Genomic DNA, 15667 nt, shown 5'->3' with positions numbered 1-15667 from the left:
CCTGTACAAAAAGACATATCCACTATAGTTTGCATAGTTGATTATGTCAACTAATTCTTTTCAGCTGTAACTAATTCTCATTCTACACAAAAAGCCAGTGTGGCATTTTCAAATGACAATATAATGTACATTTGTAGCAGAATACCAATATTCCTGAAGTCTAATGTTTTCCTTGTTTAGCCTACTGATGACATTGTGCTGATGGCCCAGTCCTTGGAGAAGATCTTCCTCCAGAAGGTAGCTCAGATGCCCCAGGAGGAAGTTGAGCTGCCTGCTCCTGCTCCTCGGAGCAACAACAGCAGAGGAAGAGGCCGCAAGTCTAACCGTGAGGAAAATATTTTCTGATTAAGAGTATTGAAAATGTACCGTCTTAATTTATGTAACATTTTCTGAAGACTGTGCTCATGAAGCTTTTCAATCTCAGCTAAGTTTGTGTTATTAGCTATTTTCTTATAATGTGATTAAACCAGATTAATTTTGAAACATTTCCTCCTTTTTCTGATGAGAATTCATGATCTAATTAATAAAAAAAAATGTGTAAGAGAGCATAACAGTTGATGTATGGTATCTTTTTCTTTTTTTTTAATCTTTGTTAGTTGCTAGCAGTAGTATCTTTTCCTCATGTGTTACACTCTGCTCCATGTGCAGCATCTCGGGCTCAGCAGGTGCCAGCGGTGTCCCAGTCCGCCTACTCACCTTCCTCCTCCGATACTGGTGACTCCATGCTGGCCAGCTCTCCTCAGACTGTTCTAACCAAGAGTCTGCCTCCAGCGAACATCATGGGCCTGCCTCCTACACAGCCTACCACTAAGGTGTGTATAAATACTTGATGTGTTTTTCGATTGCTGTGCCTTAAATGTATATGATAAGAGATGATTTGTAGGTTTCACGTAGTTTAGAATGATTGCTTTTGCTTATAAGAGAAATAAGCAAAATTGCGGTTCTCTTTTGTGCAGAAAAAAGGTGTGAAGCGCAAAGCGGACACCACAACTCCCTCCACCTTGGGTTTTACTGTTGGCATGTCAGGATCAACGCACATGGTGGGCTTGGGGAAAGGAGGTCACGGGGGTCAAGTCCATGACACTTCCATGCACACCATCTCCTCCATGGGCAGCATGAGCCTGGAGACCCCACCTGGCATGGGCCTGGTTAGGAGCTCCGGCGGTCCCGTTCTCCTGCAGCCAATGATGGCCGGGACGGGCCGAAGGGTGGGCAGCGGCCGTCCCATCAAACCGCCCAAGAAGGACCTGCCTGACTCTGTCCAGCCTCAGCTCTCCAAGAAAGGCAAGCTGAGTCCCCAGCTGAGGTACTGCAGTGGGCTGCTCAAAGAGATGCTGTCAAAGAAGCACGCGGCGTACGCTTGGCCCTTCTACACGCCTGTAGACACGACTGCTCTGGGCCTTCACGACTACCATGACATCATCAAGTGTCCCATGGACCTCAGCACCATCAAGGTAACTATGAATAGATAGAAAAGCAATACATGCAAGGGGAAAAAAAGTTTTGTTCCTTGTTAAAATGATGTTAACTGTTTATTGCTTTTATTAAACTGTTTAATGAACTAATGAAATAATTATGAAAGTTTGGACTCCTATTTGAATCCAGACGAAACAAAGCTGAAAATGCAGAGTCACTGAATTTGGCAAACATATGTAGAAAACTGTGGAGTATCATACAATTTGGTATCTGTAGGGTTTATTTAACACATTTTGGGATTACCAACAGTTTTAAGTATCAGTGTTCCCTGAAAGCTCATGTTGGGTGTTAAGAAACTCATTTAGCAATTCTACTCTGTTTGTGTTTGTCCAGCTGTAGGATGGATCTCCCTGCTGCAGGCTGCTGTGTCATTGCACATTAAATAGACCCTCCCACTTTGGGAATCATAAATTTCATCTTTATACAGGGAACATGCAAATACCTGTAATTTACAAAGCAGGAAAAGAGGAAAGCAAGGCATTTTGGCTTTTGGGTTTAAAAATTAATAATAAATGTATCTGATTTCTGTTTGGACAGAAATAATGGGAACTACAAAAAGAAAACATGTTAATGGGCTAAATTATATCAAAGCATTACGCAGAGGAGTCGGCATTGGTGTTTGCTGAAGTAATTTTATAGCTGTCAGTTACTCTCAAAATAAAAAAAATATCCTGAACATTATTTTATTTTTAAGTTAAAGTAGAACACAATCTCACAACTGCTACAGAATATGCTTCAAATGTGAAATGTAGCATCAATTTTAAATATTTTAAGTTGAGTATTTTATTTTTGTTACTTTAAAGACGGATCATTTTTTTTCTTTAGTATGTAGCATATGTGCTTCTGTTTTATTACAAAATACTTAGATTATTTGATTTTTAACTTGACCATAACATTTGTAGAAATTCTATAAATATTTTTTGTGATTTATAGATGCTTTCTTATTAGGTCTCACATATTTACTTTGTAATATGACAATTTAAACAAAAAAAAAAAAAAAAAAAAACTCATGTTATTTTGTTTGTTTTCTTTTCAAACTGTGTATCAGAGGAAGATGGACTGCCGTGAATACAGGGACGCCCAACAGTTTGCCAGCGACGTCAGACTGATGTTCTCAAACTGCTACAAATACAACCCACCGGACCACGACGTCGTGGCGATGGCACGGAAGCTGCAGGTGAGCGGATCTTGCTGCGTGGACCACGCTTCATGTCTGACGCTTAGTTTGAGGAATGATGGACCGTTTATTTTTTTTCCTAAGGATGTTTTTGAGTTCCGTTTTGCCAAGATGCCAGACGAACCGCCGATGGAACACACGGCCATGTCTGTCATCGGACATCCCACGTCGTCTTCGTCATCGTCCTCGTCCTCCTCCTCGTCCTCCTCCTCCACCTCTGAGAGCGAGCCCAGCAGCGACAGTGAAGAGAGCGAGAGCAGCCTGAGCTCAGACAGCGAGGAAGAGCGTGCACACCGCCTGGCCGAGTTACAGGATCAGGTGTGTACTCAGGTAAGTGGCCCGCCCACCGTTTCATTTACATCCCCTTTTTAGTTCACTAAAACATCCCAGTGAAAGAGACTAATTTAACAAATGTTTGTTTCTTTGTTTGTTTTTATATTTACAGCTCCGGGCCGTGCATGAACAGCTGGCTGCTCTGTCTCAAGGTCCCATCGTCAAACCCAAGAAGAAGAAGGAGAAAAAGGAGAAGAAAGAGAAGAAGAAAAAGAAGAAGATAGAAAAGCGTAGCCGTGTTGGACGGAGCAGAGCCGGTTCTGAGGAATGGAAGATGCCGGGCAAGATGTTGAAGAGCAAATCAGCCAGAGCTGGAGTCTCACAAGTGAAGAGAGTCCAGACAAAGAAGAGCAACAAGAACAGCAAGTTAGTAGTGGAAAACAATCCAAATCCCCATGCAGGGATCCTACAGGCACTTCAGTTTCAGTTAGGTTTTGGAAGGTCTTTGATTTCTGTGTAAGGTCCTGGAAAGTGCTTGAGTTAGGGAATGTCATTTACCATAACACAGTTTTAGATTGTAATGAACACTTATTATTTCTCATGGATTAGTGACTTATTGATCTGTAGAATTGAAATAAAGCTTGCCTTAAATTTTGTATATGTTAAAGTCGATAAAGTTGAGTGATTTTTTTTTTTTTTTTTGTCTGACCAAAACAGTAAGCACTGAGTGAGACATAACATTGCTATATTTTAGATTACCTTATTCCTGCTGTAGAATGCTACCACAAAAAAAATGTTTTGTTTTTTTTGTTTGTTTTTTTTTTTACTTTATTTGTAATGTTTTTATCTGATGCTGGAAAAGTTCTTGAATCTTACTTTGGGAAAAGTGTACGAAACCTTCCTCTTTTTCATGCAACTTATTTCTTTTTTTAATTGAAAACAAACTTGACCAGCTGCTGCTGTTCATTTTGTCCTCCAGGACAGCAAAGAAACCTTTCTATCCAACGTTGGCCCCGTCCACGCTTCCCCACTACGACTCGGAGGAAGAGGAGGAGATCGTTCCCATGACGTACGACGAGAAACGCCAGCTCAGCCTCGACATCAACAAGCTGCCGGGCGAGAAGCTCGGCCGGGTGGTCCACATCATCCAGTCCAGGGAGCCGTCCCTGAGGGACACTAACCCGGAGGAGATCGAAATCGACTTTGAAACCTTAAAGCCGTCGACGCTGAAGGAGCTGGAGCGCTACGTCATGACGTGTCTGAGGAAGAAACCCCGTAAGCCTTACGGTGAGCCAGGTAGATAACGCCTCCATCCATTGGTAATGTCCTCTATCCTGCTTTTTATGCGTTTATAGAACCAATGAAACTGTTTATCCTTACATATTGTACAAAACACAGTCATACTTACAGTGAGCAGAACTGAGTATCAAGAATCCATTTTATTAAAAAACTGAAGTTTGACTTCTTTTCTGAAATTCATATTCATCAAAAATAAACCAAAATCCAAATGTTCCAGCTCAGACTCTTCACAGGAAAAAATGAACTTTCATCATGTTTTGATTTATTGAGATCCACGTTTAAAAGTTGAATGTAGTTTGGCAGTTTAACTAACGATTATTTTAGTAATCTGTTTATTTTGACGATTGACTGGGTTAAAAAAAACTGGAACATTCTGCTGATTTTTCATTTCACCACTTAATCCTTTTCAATACAATATTACAAACGCATTAAAAGTTGGAAATAAACAGATATTTCCATTCCTTTAAGAACATTTTACTGCCTAAAATGCAATATCACTAATGCATGCTTCATCATCTGTAGCAAAAGATGCATCCAGTGCAAAAAATGACTTCCAAAATCAACATGTGAATGTTTATTTGCAGAAGTGAAGAATAAAGGCAGTATGTCTAAAGAGGAGCTGACTCTGGAAAAGAGGAGGGAGCTGGAGAGGAGGCTGCAGGACGTCAGTGGACAGCTCAACTCGGTCAAAAAACCCACTAAGCCTAAAGGTGAGCTCACACTCTGCACTTCAAATGCAAATTCCACTTGTTATACAGAAAACACTCCAATTCATATTCACTTTTTGAGTCAAAAAGGAAAATAACTCTAGTTTAAGTAAATATTACCAGTACAAATATTTTGTTATACATATAATTTTGTGGTTTAGGTGAGTTTTGATCAGATTCAACCACTTAAATCCATCCATTCATGTTGAAAATGAAAAATAAGTGACTGTTGCCACCAATCGGTCTGGGAAGGAGACCAGCAGTCTGTGGAAGTCTATCATTTTTACTGTGGGAATTATTATTCCCAGATGCCAGCCTTTCCTGAAACCATCATGTGTTCATTAGAGCACGAATGCAATTATACCGAACAATTATGTGGGAAATTTATGTACAAGAAAGCCTCCTCTTTCTAAAAATAATGGGCATCGGAAATGTTTGGCAGGAAGGCACACCATGTTTGCTTCATATCTCCATAAACTGCTCAGTGTTGGAGGTGTGGTGAAAATCACTGGCTCATCTTTAGAGGTGATTTTTGGTGCAAACATGGCCTTCCTGTTAGAAGTTTCTAACTTCTGTTTGCTCTTCTCAGTGGAAAAGCCCAGCGCCGTGGAGGCGCACGCCCAGCCGTCACGCCTCAGCGGCAGCAGCTCCAGCTCGGACTCTTCCTCCTCCTCTTCTTCATCCTCGTCGTCAGACACAAGTGATTCAGACTCGACTTGAATTCATAAACACAAGCTCAAAACAAAAGAAGCACTGATAACTCAGGGACTTGGGCTGGCCCAGGACACAATACGCCCTGAAACTTTTTTTTTTTTTTTTCCCCCAACTGAGAAATCAGCAAAATTTGTTGTGACTGTGGGACTAAAAGATGCAAATCCCCAAACACACAATGCCTTGGTTTTTCCTCCCCCGGCTTTGTAAATACCTGTACAATTTTATTGTTTCTTTTATAAAGAAGATTTTTATTATCCCCAAAGAGGGAGGCGCTATTTAAAAAAAAAAAAAGAAAAAAAAAGAGTGATGTGGAAAGACGGACTGTGCTCAGATCTGCGATTGGCTGGCACTTAAGTTTATCCTGAAGAGATGAACAAGTTATTTTCTCCCACATCTCAAAACATCCTGGAGTTTGAACCAGCAAACCTTTAGTTGCGGACCTTAGCTTTCTTAAATTTAACTTCAGTTCTTGTTTGATTTTAAGGTGAACTCTAAAACTCAGCGTTAAATGTTGAAGGAACCAGATATTAGCAGAACTCTGTGCTTCCTTCTCATGTTCCAGACCCAACAGCATGTTAGCAGTGTTTAAAAGCGACCATATGGTGCTTTTCATTCTTATGTAAAAACCCGACGTTGATTACATTTAACGGTTTGAAGCACGACTTGTTCCTCTGTGTTGCGGTGACATTTCTGCTGTAGTCAGTCTTCAATCCTGTACAGTAGTGGGTTTGTAGAACTGTATAGAATAAGTTTGACCTACTGTAATTACAAAGTTTAGCAGTAAGTTGCACATTTTCCAGATTTGACTGATTTAGTGGGAGTTCTCCTAAAATTTAATTGTTTTCTTTGTTTTTTTGTTTTTATTAAAATGACACTAACTGAAAAAATGCTGCAGCTTTTCCTTCTTGAAAAGAAACAGAAAAACAAAAGCATCAAAACTATCAGGCTCCTGAATGTTATATTTATTGGACCCATCTTTAACACTGAAACCTTTTTTCAAACAAATGTTTTTGGTTGCACTGCAATTACTGGAGCAAGTGTGGCTGCTTATTTTAAGTTACCCCTTTAAAGAATTTAAGTGGGATCCTGAAACTACAAAAAGTTGAACCTGCTGTTGAATGTTCACAAAAAGAAACGCTTGTATAAAATACTTTAACTGTATTTGCTGTTGCACAAAGTAATGTATTTCTGCTTTTTCAACTTTTTCCCCTTTTTATGTGTTAATGTCATTCCAGTAGTTGTTTACACTGTTAAGACTGCTGCCTCCTGTTAAGCTAATTACTTCTATTAGAGGAAACCCTCATTGGACTGTAAATTACACCAAATAATCTCTTCTGTAGGACTAATGTGAGTTTTGTGTCTCTGTTTGACATTTCTAGTTTGTATTAAAAACCCAGTGTGCTGGAGTTGTTCCAAAACGGCGTCATTTTCATTGTGATGACAACTTGGTTCCTCTAGGTGGCAGCAGATACGTTACAGTCTGTAAGCTGAATTTACTGGCTTTCAGTTCAAGGTGAAACATTCTCATTCTGCTGCAAGCTGTCTTTGGTTAAAGATAAATCCAGAATCGCAAAGTGAAAGATGAGTTTCAATGGCAGGTAGAGCTGATTGGACGTTAGAAACTGTCAAGGTGAAAGAAAATTCAGACCAGTTTATTTACATGGTGTCGATTCACAATGTCATCTCGAGCACTTTACAAAACGGATCATAAAAACCAGTCATAAATGCATTCCAATTGATTCCAGGTATACGAGAAAGTTTAATGGCATTTTTAGAGTAGAATAGAAATATCCTTCCATGTTGTGCAGTGGGGACATTCAGGTAAACAGCAAAACACTGACAGCATTGAGGTATGTAGATTCACACAAAGATAAAAAGTATTAAAATATATCAAAACTTAAAATGCTGTACAGTGAGGGCAAGACTGTAACACAATACTGTTCAGTTATTAAGTTTCTTCCTCACACAGAGCTCTCCTTCATGATTAGTTCATCTAACTGCTTCCTCTTAGCTGCAGGTAAGTGGATCTGGTGAAGATTGACCATCTTCTGATGCTACAAATGTAGGTTTTTCTTTGTATTTAAGCTTTGGTTTGTTCACAAATGCGTCTCAGCAAATACTAATAATCGGATTACTTTTAAACTCAGCCCATTAGCTCTGTCCCCAGATTCCACATAATCTGTATTCTTAACAGGAAGTGAGGCCTCATTCAACCTTGAGCCAGTATGGTTTAATACTACAGATTAACCAATGTTAATGTCGCAAAGTAATAAGTGTGAAATGACACATCGGAGACTTTCCATTTCAACTGTCAATCGCTGAAGAGCTCCTGCAAAAACCACAAATCAGGCAAACAGGTTGGACAGAAAAGCAGCCAGCAGGAGATGAAACGTATAGCACCTGACAAAACTTCATCCTCTTCATAATACAGTTTTGACATAATGTGACAGATCACTACTCACCTTCCTCTCTGTCATATTTGGCCCACAGTGACACGGGGACAAGAGAGAGTCTTTAACTGCACTATGTGTGTTTTGGACTTTGAATTCAAAGAGCTGTAAATCTCCATTTAAAATTTGAACATGTTAATAATGCATCTTCCGGAGTGAATTTTGTCATTCCTCTCGGTTCAGTACTTGGTACGCTTCTGTTCCCTTTATTCAAGCTTGATGTGGAAAATGTTAACAGGAAATGACTTAAGTTGGAGTTGGAGTTTTCAACAGCAGGTAATATAAACACACTTTCTGTACATGGCACCCATGAGAGTCAAGATTATCCTGTTTAGAATAATCTCTTTAGAATAGAATATTTTCCTTCAGTTTTTGGGATACATTGTTAAAACACAAAATCCAAAGATCTAAGGCTGTGCCTGCCATTCTCTAGTTTTATACATTTACAGAGGAACAATCAGACATGAAACAATCTGGCAGTCAGCGCCTGATCTGTGATGACATTTGTCATGCCGAGTTATGTTTTATTACCTACACAGAATAACAATGCCCTACTACAGCTCTGTTGGATTTATTTGGTCTGAATCTAATTATTTTCACAGTGATGGATGGGATAGATGGCTTATTTTATTTCTGGAGTATCTGAAGATTGAGGCATAAATGTGACTTTTCAAACTTAATGCCAAACTCAGCAGCTTTTTAAAATTATTATTATTGTATTTCCTTTAAAACAGCATGCTCTGACAATATATCAATCTCCTAGATACTGAGTAATGATTTCAAAGTTCATTTTAAGAACTAAACTTCAAACATATATATTAAGGTTATAATGAAGCTGTCAGTCTCTAATTCATTACTGTTTCATCTGAGAATTTGTACTTCAACTGTGCAAAACCTCTTGGGAACTGATCCCAGGACAAAACTCAATGCAATAAACTTATTGACAGGAGTCTGCCTTTTGCAGGCAATATTCTAGTAAAAAAAAAGTTAAAATCAGTGCTTTGGTTTGAAGCTACAACACCAACTTAATTACTCTTTCTTTTCAGGGGAATCATTCATTCAGTTACTAACAACAGCATGAAAACAGTTATAAAGAGTTTGGTCACTAATGAAGCGGGATGCATTATTTCAGCAGGAGTACTTTGGTGATTATTTTCTTAATTATGTCTAAACTGAGAAATGGACTAACAAGAGTTAAGGTTTCAACAGTTCTCCTCTTAAACTCTTATCTTCTAAATCTCTCCAGTTCCACTTCATTGGCTTCATTTTCTCCGTTTAAAAGAAAACTACCCCCCACTCCCTCTCCGCTGATTAAGTGCTCTGAGGAAATCTGTTCAACTCACAAGCGTCTTCTCTGTTCTTGACTTTAAAGCAGCAGGTCACTCAGCTAATTTTGTGCTTGGATAATTTTTAACACCTCACTGCCTCCAAATGTCAGGAGAGCATTGTTCAAGCGTTTGTCTCTGGGAAGTGAAGGCAACACGGAGGAGAGGATGAAGAGGTCAGAGTTTCAGTTGTGCCAGAAAACAAGGCTGACACTTCAGGTCATAATTTGCAGATTACAAAATTTGATCTGCAACAAGCAAGGAAGATTTTTCTCTGTTTTTAATTAAAATTGTCACAATTAATTAAGTAAATAAGACATGAAATGCATATTTCTATGTTAGAACTGTATTAAATTTAGAAATGAAGATTACATTTATCAATAATTGTTTAAATTCTATGCAAATAATTAATAATGTGTCAAAAGTTAAGCATACACGGTAAGCTAGCTGTTGAAATCTTTGCAGTCTACCTTCTACTGTAATTTTAGTTCGATCCACTGGCCTTATTGTGTAAGCCGACAGAAAAAAAAAATCAATTTTAATAATTATTTTTCCATCTAATTATTACATATATTACTCCACATTTAAATAAGTCAGTAACTTATTATTGAAATACTTCCTTGCAAAAAAGTGATTGAAAATGTGTAATTTGAAAAGTTTGTGTTTCCTGTTAAAATGCAGTCTGAATGCCGTAAGCTGAATATTTTTTTATAACTGAAAATTGTCAAAGCATTTGAAGTCAACTGGAGAAGACTTGCAGAAATGCGAGAAACAGGCAGAAGCAGCAGAATAAAGCAAAAGCTTGAAAAACGCAGCAAAAATCCAACCCAAAGAGAATTAGAAATTTGTGCAGAACAATGTCTGCAAATCTAACCTGTAAGGTCACAATAGTTTATAAGTTTATAAGCTACAATGACCTAAAAAGCTAAGAGTAGCTGAAACACTAATAGTAGCCTCTAGGTTTGTCTAGCATCTTGACCTACAGTAATATACTCAGGATTAGGATTGGAGTTAGGGCTTGTAGAATAGTTGAAAGGAGGGTTGGCATTCTCTTTTCTATACATGTCCCTTTAAGCTGCATCCTACAGGTAACATATTTGTGAGAAAGTGACAAGCTGACTTATTGCAGCAAAATTTAACAACTCCTGCCTTATCATTTCTGTCAACAAACTCTTAGATGACAACATCGTACAAAACCTTCCAGTTTTTGTCTGAACATAATCTCCAACTTAAACATTTCCCAGTTGACACAAGACAGTTATTTTTACACCAAACTTGTTTTTCCACATAAAAACACTCTGGGTGATGGTTCGTCACTGTGGTGAGATAAAGCAACGGGGATGATAACTACATTCAAACTACTTTTTATATCTTTGAAACGTTATTAGATTAATATGTTACATAGAGGAAAAAAACAAGTACTCCTGTGAAGAAAAGAACCTCAATGCACCTGAGTAGATTTTTCATTGTGGAGATGCTTTTATTCTCTGCAATTCACATGAAAAGATCAATCCTGAAACATCATTTAAAAAAAAAAAAAATCACCTCTTCTTTTTTGCAAAAAGATAATTAAGGCAAAGAAAATCACTTTTGTCAAAAATGATTTAGGCCATTATTTTAGAAAGATGACATTATGCAAAAGTGATCACCCAAAGATGAATATTTCTTTCTGTTCTCTAGTTAATAGCCATTAAATGATGTGTTATAAATGTTGTGTGGCATGTAATTACTTGAGCTAAATGTTGTCAGACAAACAAACATTTTCTTAAATAAATTCAGAGTTGCTTGAGCGCAATAAAACCTTCTTGAGTTCCCTTGCAAAAAGACAACAAATTTAAATTATAAATAGACTTTGTTCCTATTAGTTGTACATGTGTTCTTTTTTAAATTTGGAAACGTTGATGCTTTGCCTTTTTTTTGTAGAAAAAACTCAGTGCAGTGTTCTTAATCTAATACACAGAAAAGAAAAATCTTATATACTGTAATTTCATTTTATTCAGTTTTGGACTTATATATCAAATATTTATCCACAACTTCATCTCAATTACATACAGGAAAAGTGGTGAGAGTTTAATCAAAATCAATCTATCTATCTAATTGACATGATGGTTGGAGGACTGGTACAAAGTTAAATCTTTGATGCATACTCCTGCTCATGTGGGACATTTAAAAAGCACAAAGGAAACAAGAAATGGTTGTGATCAGTCTGGATTGCAGCATAAGGTATTATCAGTCAGCAGCATATCACCTTATGCTGGATAAGGTAATACCAGCATAAAGACTCAACCTTTTGCACAGCTTTATAGTTTTCTCAGCCTGTCGTAGAAACCTGCAGTAGCTAACCAGCTATCTTTGGTCAGATGCTAAATTTGTAGAAGAGTTTTATTGATTGTAGAACGCCTTGTTTCCAAGACCAGAGCACCTTGTCAAATTATTGAATTTAGTAACTTTTCTCCTGTTTAATATCATTTCTTACCCATGATGCAAGATGTGTTATTTTAGTCTTTGCTTTTTCCGTTTTAAAGTTAACACAAACTTTTTGCTGCAGCCTGCAGGTTAAAGAACCCTACTGCCTGTTTTCCCTCTTTTTGGTGATAAGATCCACTGCTGAGCTGCAAAATATCACTGAAGGCTGAATGGAGTCCCTGTGTCTTCTCTTTCTCCACCTCCAGCTGTTTATTCCCACGCCGTTCCGTAATGCGACTCTATAAATGATTCATGCTGATACCAGAAACTACAGGGAAGCTTTAAGAGCTTTGAGGTGGAACCTTTAGCTCTTACTTGTCTTTCAGCCTTCCAGAGTGAAGACACTGACTCTCCTGTTGCCGGCATGTCGAGTCTGCTCAGCATCGCAGTCCTGCTGGCTGTGGCCTCCAGCGGCTTTTGTGAGAAGGTGTTTCTGCAGCGAGCCGGCAAAGACTTTAACAGCAGACAGTACAGATCTGTGCTGACTGTGAACAACGGAGAGAGGTTTGGAGACTGGACCTGGCCAGAGATGTGTCCTGATAACTTCTTTGCTGTTGGATTCAGTGTCAGGGTAAAAGAATAAAAATGTACATTTACAAACATTTTCAATTTAAAATATAAATTCACTCCTACTTAAATCCATAATCTAAAAAACAATGTGTAAAAGAGATATTTTTTTCTGAGGTCAAGGACCTTTAAGTAGCTCGGGGAAATTTGATCAAATACTAACTTTAGCCAGTTTTTTTTTTTTTTTTTGCTTATTTTAATGTACTTTGTATCATCTTTACTAACTTTACCACAATATTAATTATACAAATGACAATAACGTAATGCAATGCATAATTGAATAATATACTTCTAATCCCTTATAATATTAAAATGCAAACCCAATAGCTTAAGGTACCTAAAGTGAGAACCTACTGAGTTTCTCAAAATTTTGATTTTAATCATTTCTTAAAAAGTTGTTTCCCCCACTGACAAAATTAACTAAAATTAAAGGTTGAATTTTTTTGTTTTTGTTTTTGTTTTTTTTTTTACTGTGAAATTATACCACTTTATGGGGGATCTTTTTTACTTAATATTTTTGTCCATATCTTCATGAGGAGTACCAATAAAGGTGGAAGGTTCTGTATAACTTCTTGCTACAAGACATTAACTCACAACCTTGTGTCCAGATTGTGCCGAAATCCAGCCAAACCATCTGTGATTTAACCTGATTTGAATTTCCTCAGCTGCTGTAGCAGAACAGAGATAAACTGAGAACTGGTTCATGTTTCCCCAGGTGGAGACCAACCAGTACGGGGGGGACGACACCGCCCTGAACGGGATCCGCCTCATCTGCTCCCAGGACGAGAGCCGCAGCTTCCTGTATTACGTCGAGTCACACACTGGACAGTGAGCAAGTTGAACTTTTTTTATAGCAAAGCAAAGAGACCATTTAAATCTGTTCTAACTGGTCTAACCCACTGACAGACACATCACTCCTTAACTTTGTCTGATTTTTCTAAGTTTGCTCACTCACAAAGAAGTGACCAGGCTCTATTAGTAGTTTAATTTTAATGTGAAGGCTCAGAATAGTGAGATGGTATTATGTATAAAAATACATAATTCCACCACATTCATGAACTATCGTGAAATACAATTAGATTTACAAAAGTTCAAATGTTGTTCCTTGTTAAAGCAGTTGTGAACCTGCACTTCATCCTCACTGAAATCCTGTGCAAAATTTGGGGCAGGCTTTAAAATCCAGTTTTAAAACTAGATTTTTTTTTTTTTTTCAGCTGCTCTAATCCTCTTCAATCATAAATTGGCTGTTGATCAAGATGTAATGAAAGTACAAAAATTCTTGTTTTGTCTTCATACTTGCTTTTCTAATTCTAAGTTCCTGCATTTGGAAACCTTCTGTCTAGTACCGGAGAGTGGTCCCATCCTCAGTACTGCCCTGGCGGCGTGCTGACATCTTTCCAGATCCGCGTGGAGCCCCACCAGGGACTGTTAGGAGACGACACGGCCGTCAACAACATCAGGTTCCGCTGCAGCAGCAACCCAACGCTGGAGGCGCCCGGCATGCAGTGGGGCGACTACGGCTACTGGAGTGAAGACTGCACCAACGGAGGCATCTGCGGCATAGAGACCAAGATGGAGGAGTACCAGTGGGCCCTGGACGACTCTTCTCTCAACGACGTCCGGCTTTTCTGTTGTAACAAATCTCAGCAGGTGTATTAAAAGGTTTCTGAGCCCTGAAACTCAAAAGAAGATTTAAAAACAGAAATGGCTCTTTAGTTCCCTTGTGCAAAACCCTGCTATCATTTTCTAGAATATAACTCTTTCCATGATCCCATTAAGCTTAAGTACTGACCCAAAAATCCAAATATAGTCCAAATTGCATCTATTTACTTTTTTTTCCTCACCACAAATGATCTATTTTTTTGGACTTTTTGAATTTTTGGACACCAAGCAACTAATCTGAAAGCACATTCATGTGTTGATTCCTCATTTCATAGACTTTTAGCTTGCCTACATATTTTATTTATAGCATTTTTAAAAAATATTAAGAAATAGTTTTGGAAAACATAAAATCAACAAATAGTCACTAACAAACTGCAGGACTAATCTGATTTCCCTCTCATAGCTTTCTTCTGTTTTTGCCTTTTTTCCTCACACATGAAAATTTCAATTATCAAAGCAGTTTCAATATCAGAGATAACTGCAGGTGTTTAAGGAAAACGCATAGGTTTTATACTCGGAACCATATTAGCAAGTTAGGTGTGATAAAACGTAAATCCAGAAAAAAATTTGCAATTGGGCTTTTTCACGTCACACAGAGATTAGAAAAGAGGCTGCCTAAACTTTATTCCCTGTAAGTAATTTAGAACATTATTTCTGAATTATGACATCAAACATAATATTTAACTTTATACATTCTGTGATATTAATGAGTATTTCTCTTGTTCTTTTCCACAATGATCAACTGATTCTAGAACGTCTTTGATTTTAGGTTAGACAACCTTCAAACTAAACAGCATTATAATAAGAAAGCTATAATAAAACACCTTTAATCACAGATTTTTGGTGGATTGCTTTCAAAACCATATTTTCTGCAGTTTTGCACAAAAAAAATTATTAATATTTAAATCAAACCTATTTCACCAATAATAATAATCCTAAAAAAAATAATAACTCTTCCTTGTTGGACGTGGTAAACTATTCGTCTCTTGTTCAGGTGAAGACCTCAGCAGTGGGAGAGTATTATCACTTAATGTCCAATGAGGTTTCAGCAAAGTCAGAAGAAGCACAAGGTGCTGATGTAAGCCTTTCACTGAACTCCTGCTGCTGCTGAGGTAATTACCAAATGACAGGAGAGTTGGTGCTAATTAATTTACAGTTTAAGTCTGACAAAGGTTGATAAGACACCGACTGGAAAACACAGAGGTAATGGTTCTAATTAATCTGGGAGGAGTTAATCGGCTAACAGAGTGTGTGTGCAGGGTCAGGGGGGAGAACTTGAGGAGGTTATCTAACAATGAGGTAATGGTTTTTCAAAGATTTTGCAAATCAAGACAAAGTGATTCAGTCTTTGACGTGCCGTTGCAATCCCCCTCGGCTGTGATAACGAATGCTCCGGTGCTGACCACGTATTAAACTGGCCAGAGACGGAGGCTTAAGTGCACTTTGTTGGCCCTCATGAAAGAATGAAGATGCTAATGTCAGCTGGATAAATGCTGAGTCACTAATTTCTGTCTGCTGTTTAATTTTAGCTCAAATGAACTGAGAGTCCAG

The 15667-nt window shown here is 38.0% G+C and overlaps 2 protein-coding genes across 3 annotated transcripts in view; both read left to right on the top strand.

Moving 5' to 3' along the window:
• LOC106948876 (bromodomain-containing protein 2-like) overlaps nucleotides 1-7064 on the top strand; it is a 14957-nt gene extending 7893 nt beyond the window's left edge. The window contains exons 4-12 of one of the 2 annotated variants that reach the window (XM_015034757.1): nucleotides 181-325; nucleotides 649-812; nucleotides 957-1454; nucleotides 2525-2653; nucleotides 2738-2983; nucleotides 3099-3352; nucleotides 3906-4213; nucleotides 4810-4935; nucleotides 5522-7064. In XM_015034757.1, the coding sequence (XP_014890243.1) occupies nucleotides 181-325; nucleotides 649-812; nucleotides 957-1454; nucleotides 2525-2653; nucleotides 2738-2983; nucleotides 3099-3352; nucleotides 3906-4213; nucleotides 4810-4935; nucleotides 5522-5652 (2001 nt within the window). In that variant the 3' untranslated portion in view covers nucleotides 5653-7064. Of the gene's footprint in view, nucleotides 1-180; nucleotides 326-648; nucleotides 813-956; nucleotides 1455-2524; nucleotides 2654-2737; nucleotides 2984-3098; nucleotides 3353-3905; nucleotides 4223-4809; nucleotides 4936-5521 lie in introns of both variants that reach the window. The other variant, XM_015034756.1, reaches the window with a different exon arrangement.
• Nucleotides 7065-12194: 5130 nt separating this feature from the next.
• Nucleotides 12195-14953, top strand: LOC106948879 (vitelline membrane outer layer protein 1 homolog). Its single transcript, XM_015034760.1, has 4 exons — nucleotides 12195-12458; nucleotides 13170-13282; nucleotides 13798-14104; nucleotides 14852-14953. The coding sequence occupies exons 1-4, from the start codon at nucleotides 12252-12254 to the stop codon at nucleotides 14852-14854; spliced, it is 630 nt and encodes a 209-aa protein (XP_014890246.1). The 5' UTR covers nucleotides 12195-12251; the 3' UTR covers nucleotides 14855-14953.
• The last annotated feature ends 714 nt before the right edge of the window (nucleotides 14954-15667 follow it).

This window comes from Poecilia latipinna, unplaced genomic scaffold (assembly GCF_001443285.1).
Source record: "Poecilia latipinna isolate Pla-1442-1.1 unplaced genomic scaffold, P_latipinna-1.0 Scaffold310, whole genome shotgun sequence".
NCBI lineage: Eukaryota > Metazoa > Chordata > Actinopteri > Cyprinodontiformes > Poeciliidae > Poecilia > Poecilia latipinna.
Note: the sequence above shows the minus strand (reverse complement) of the source record. Positions and strands in the feature narration are given on the sequence as shown.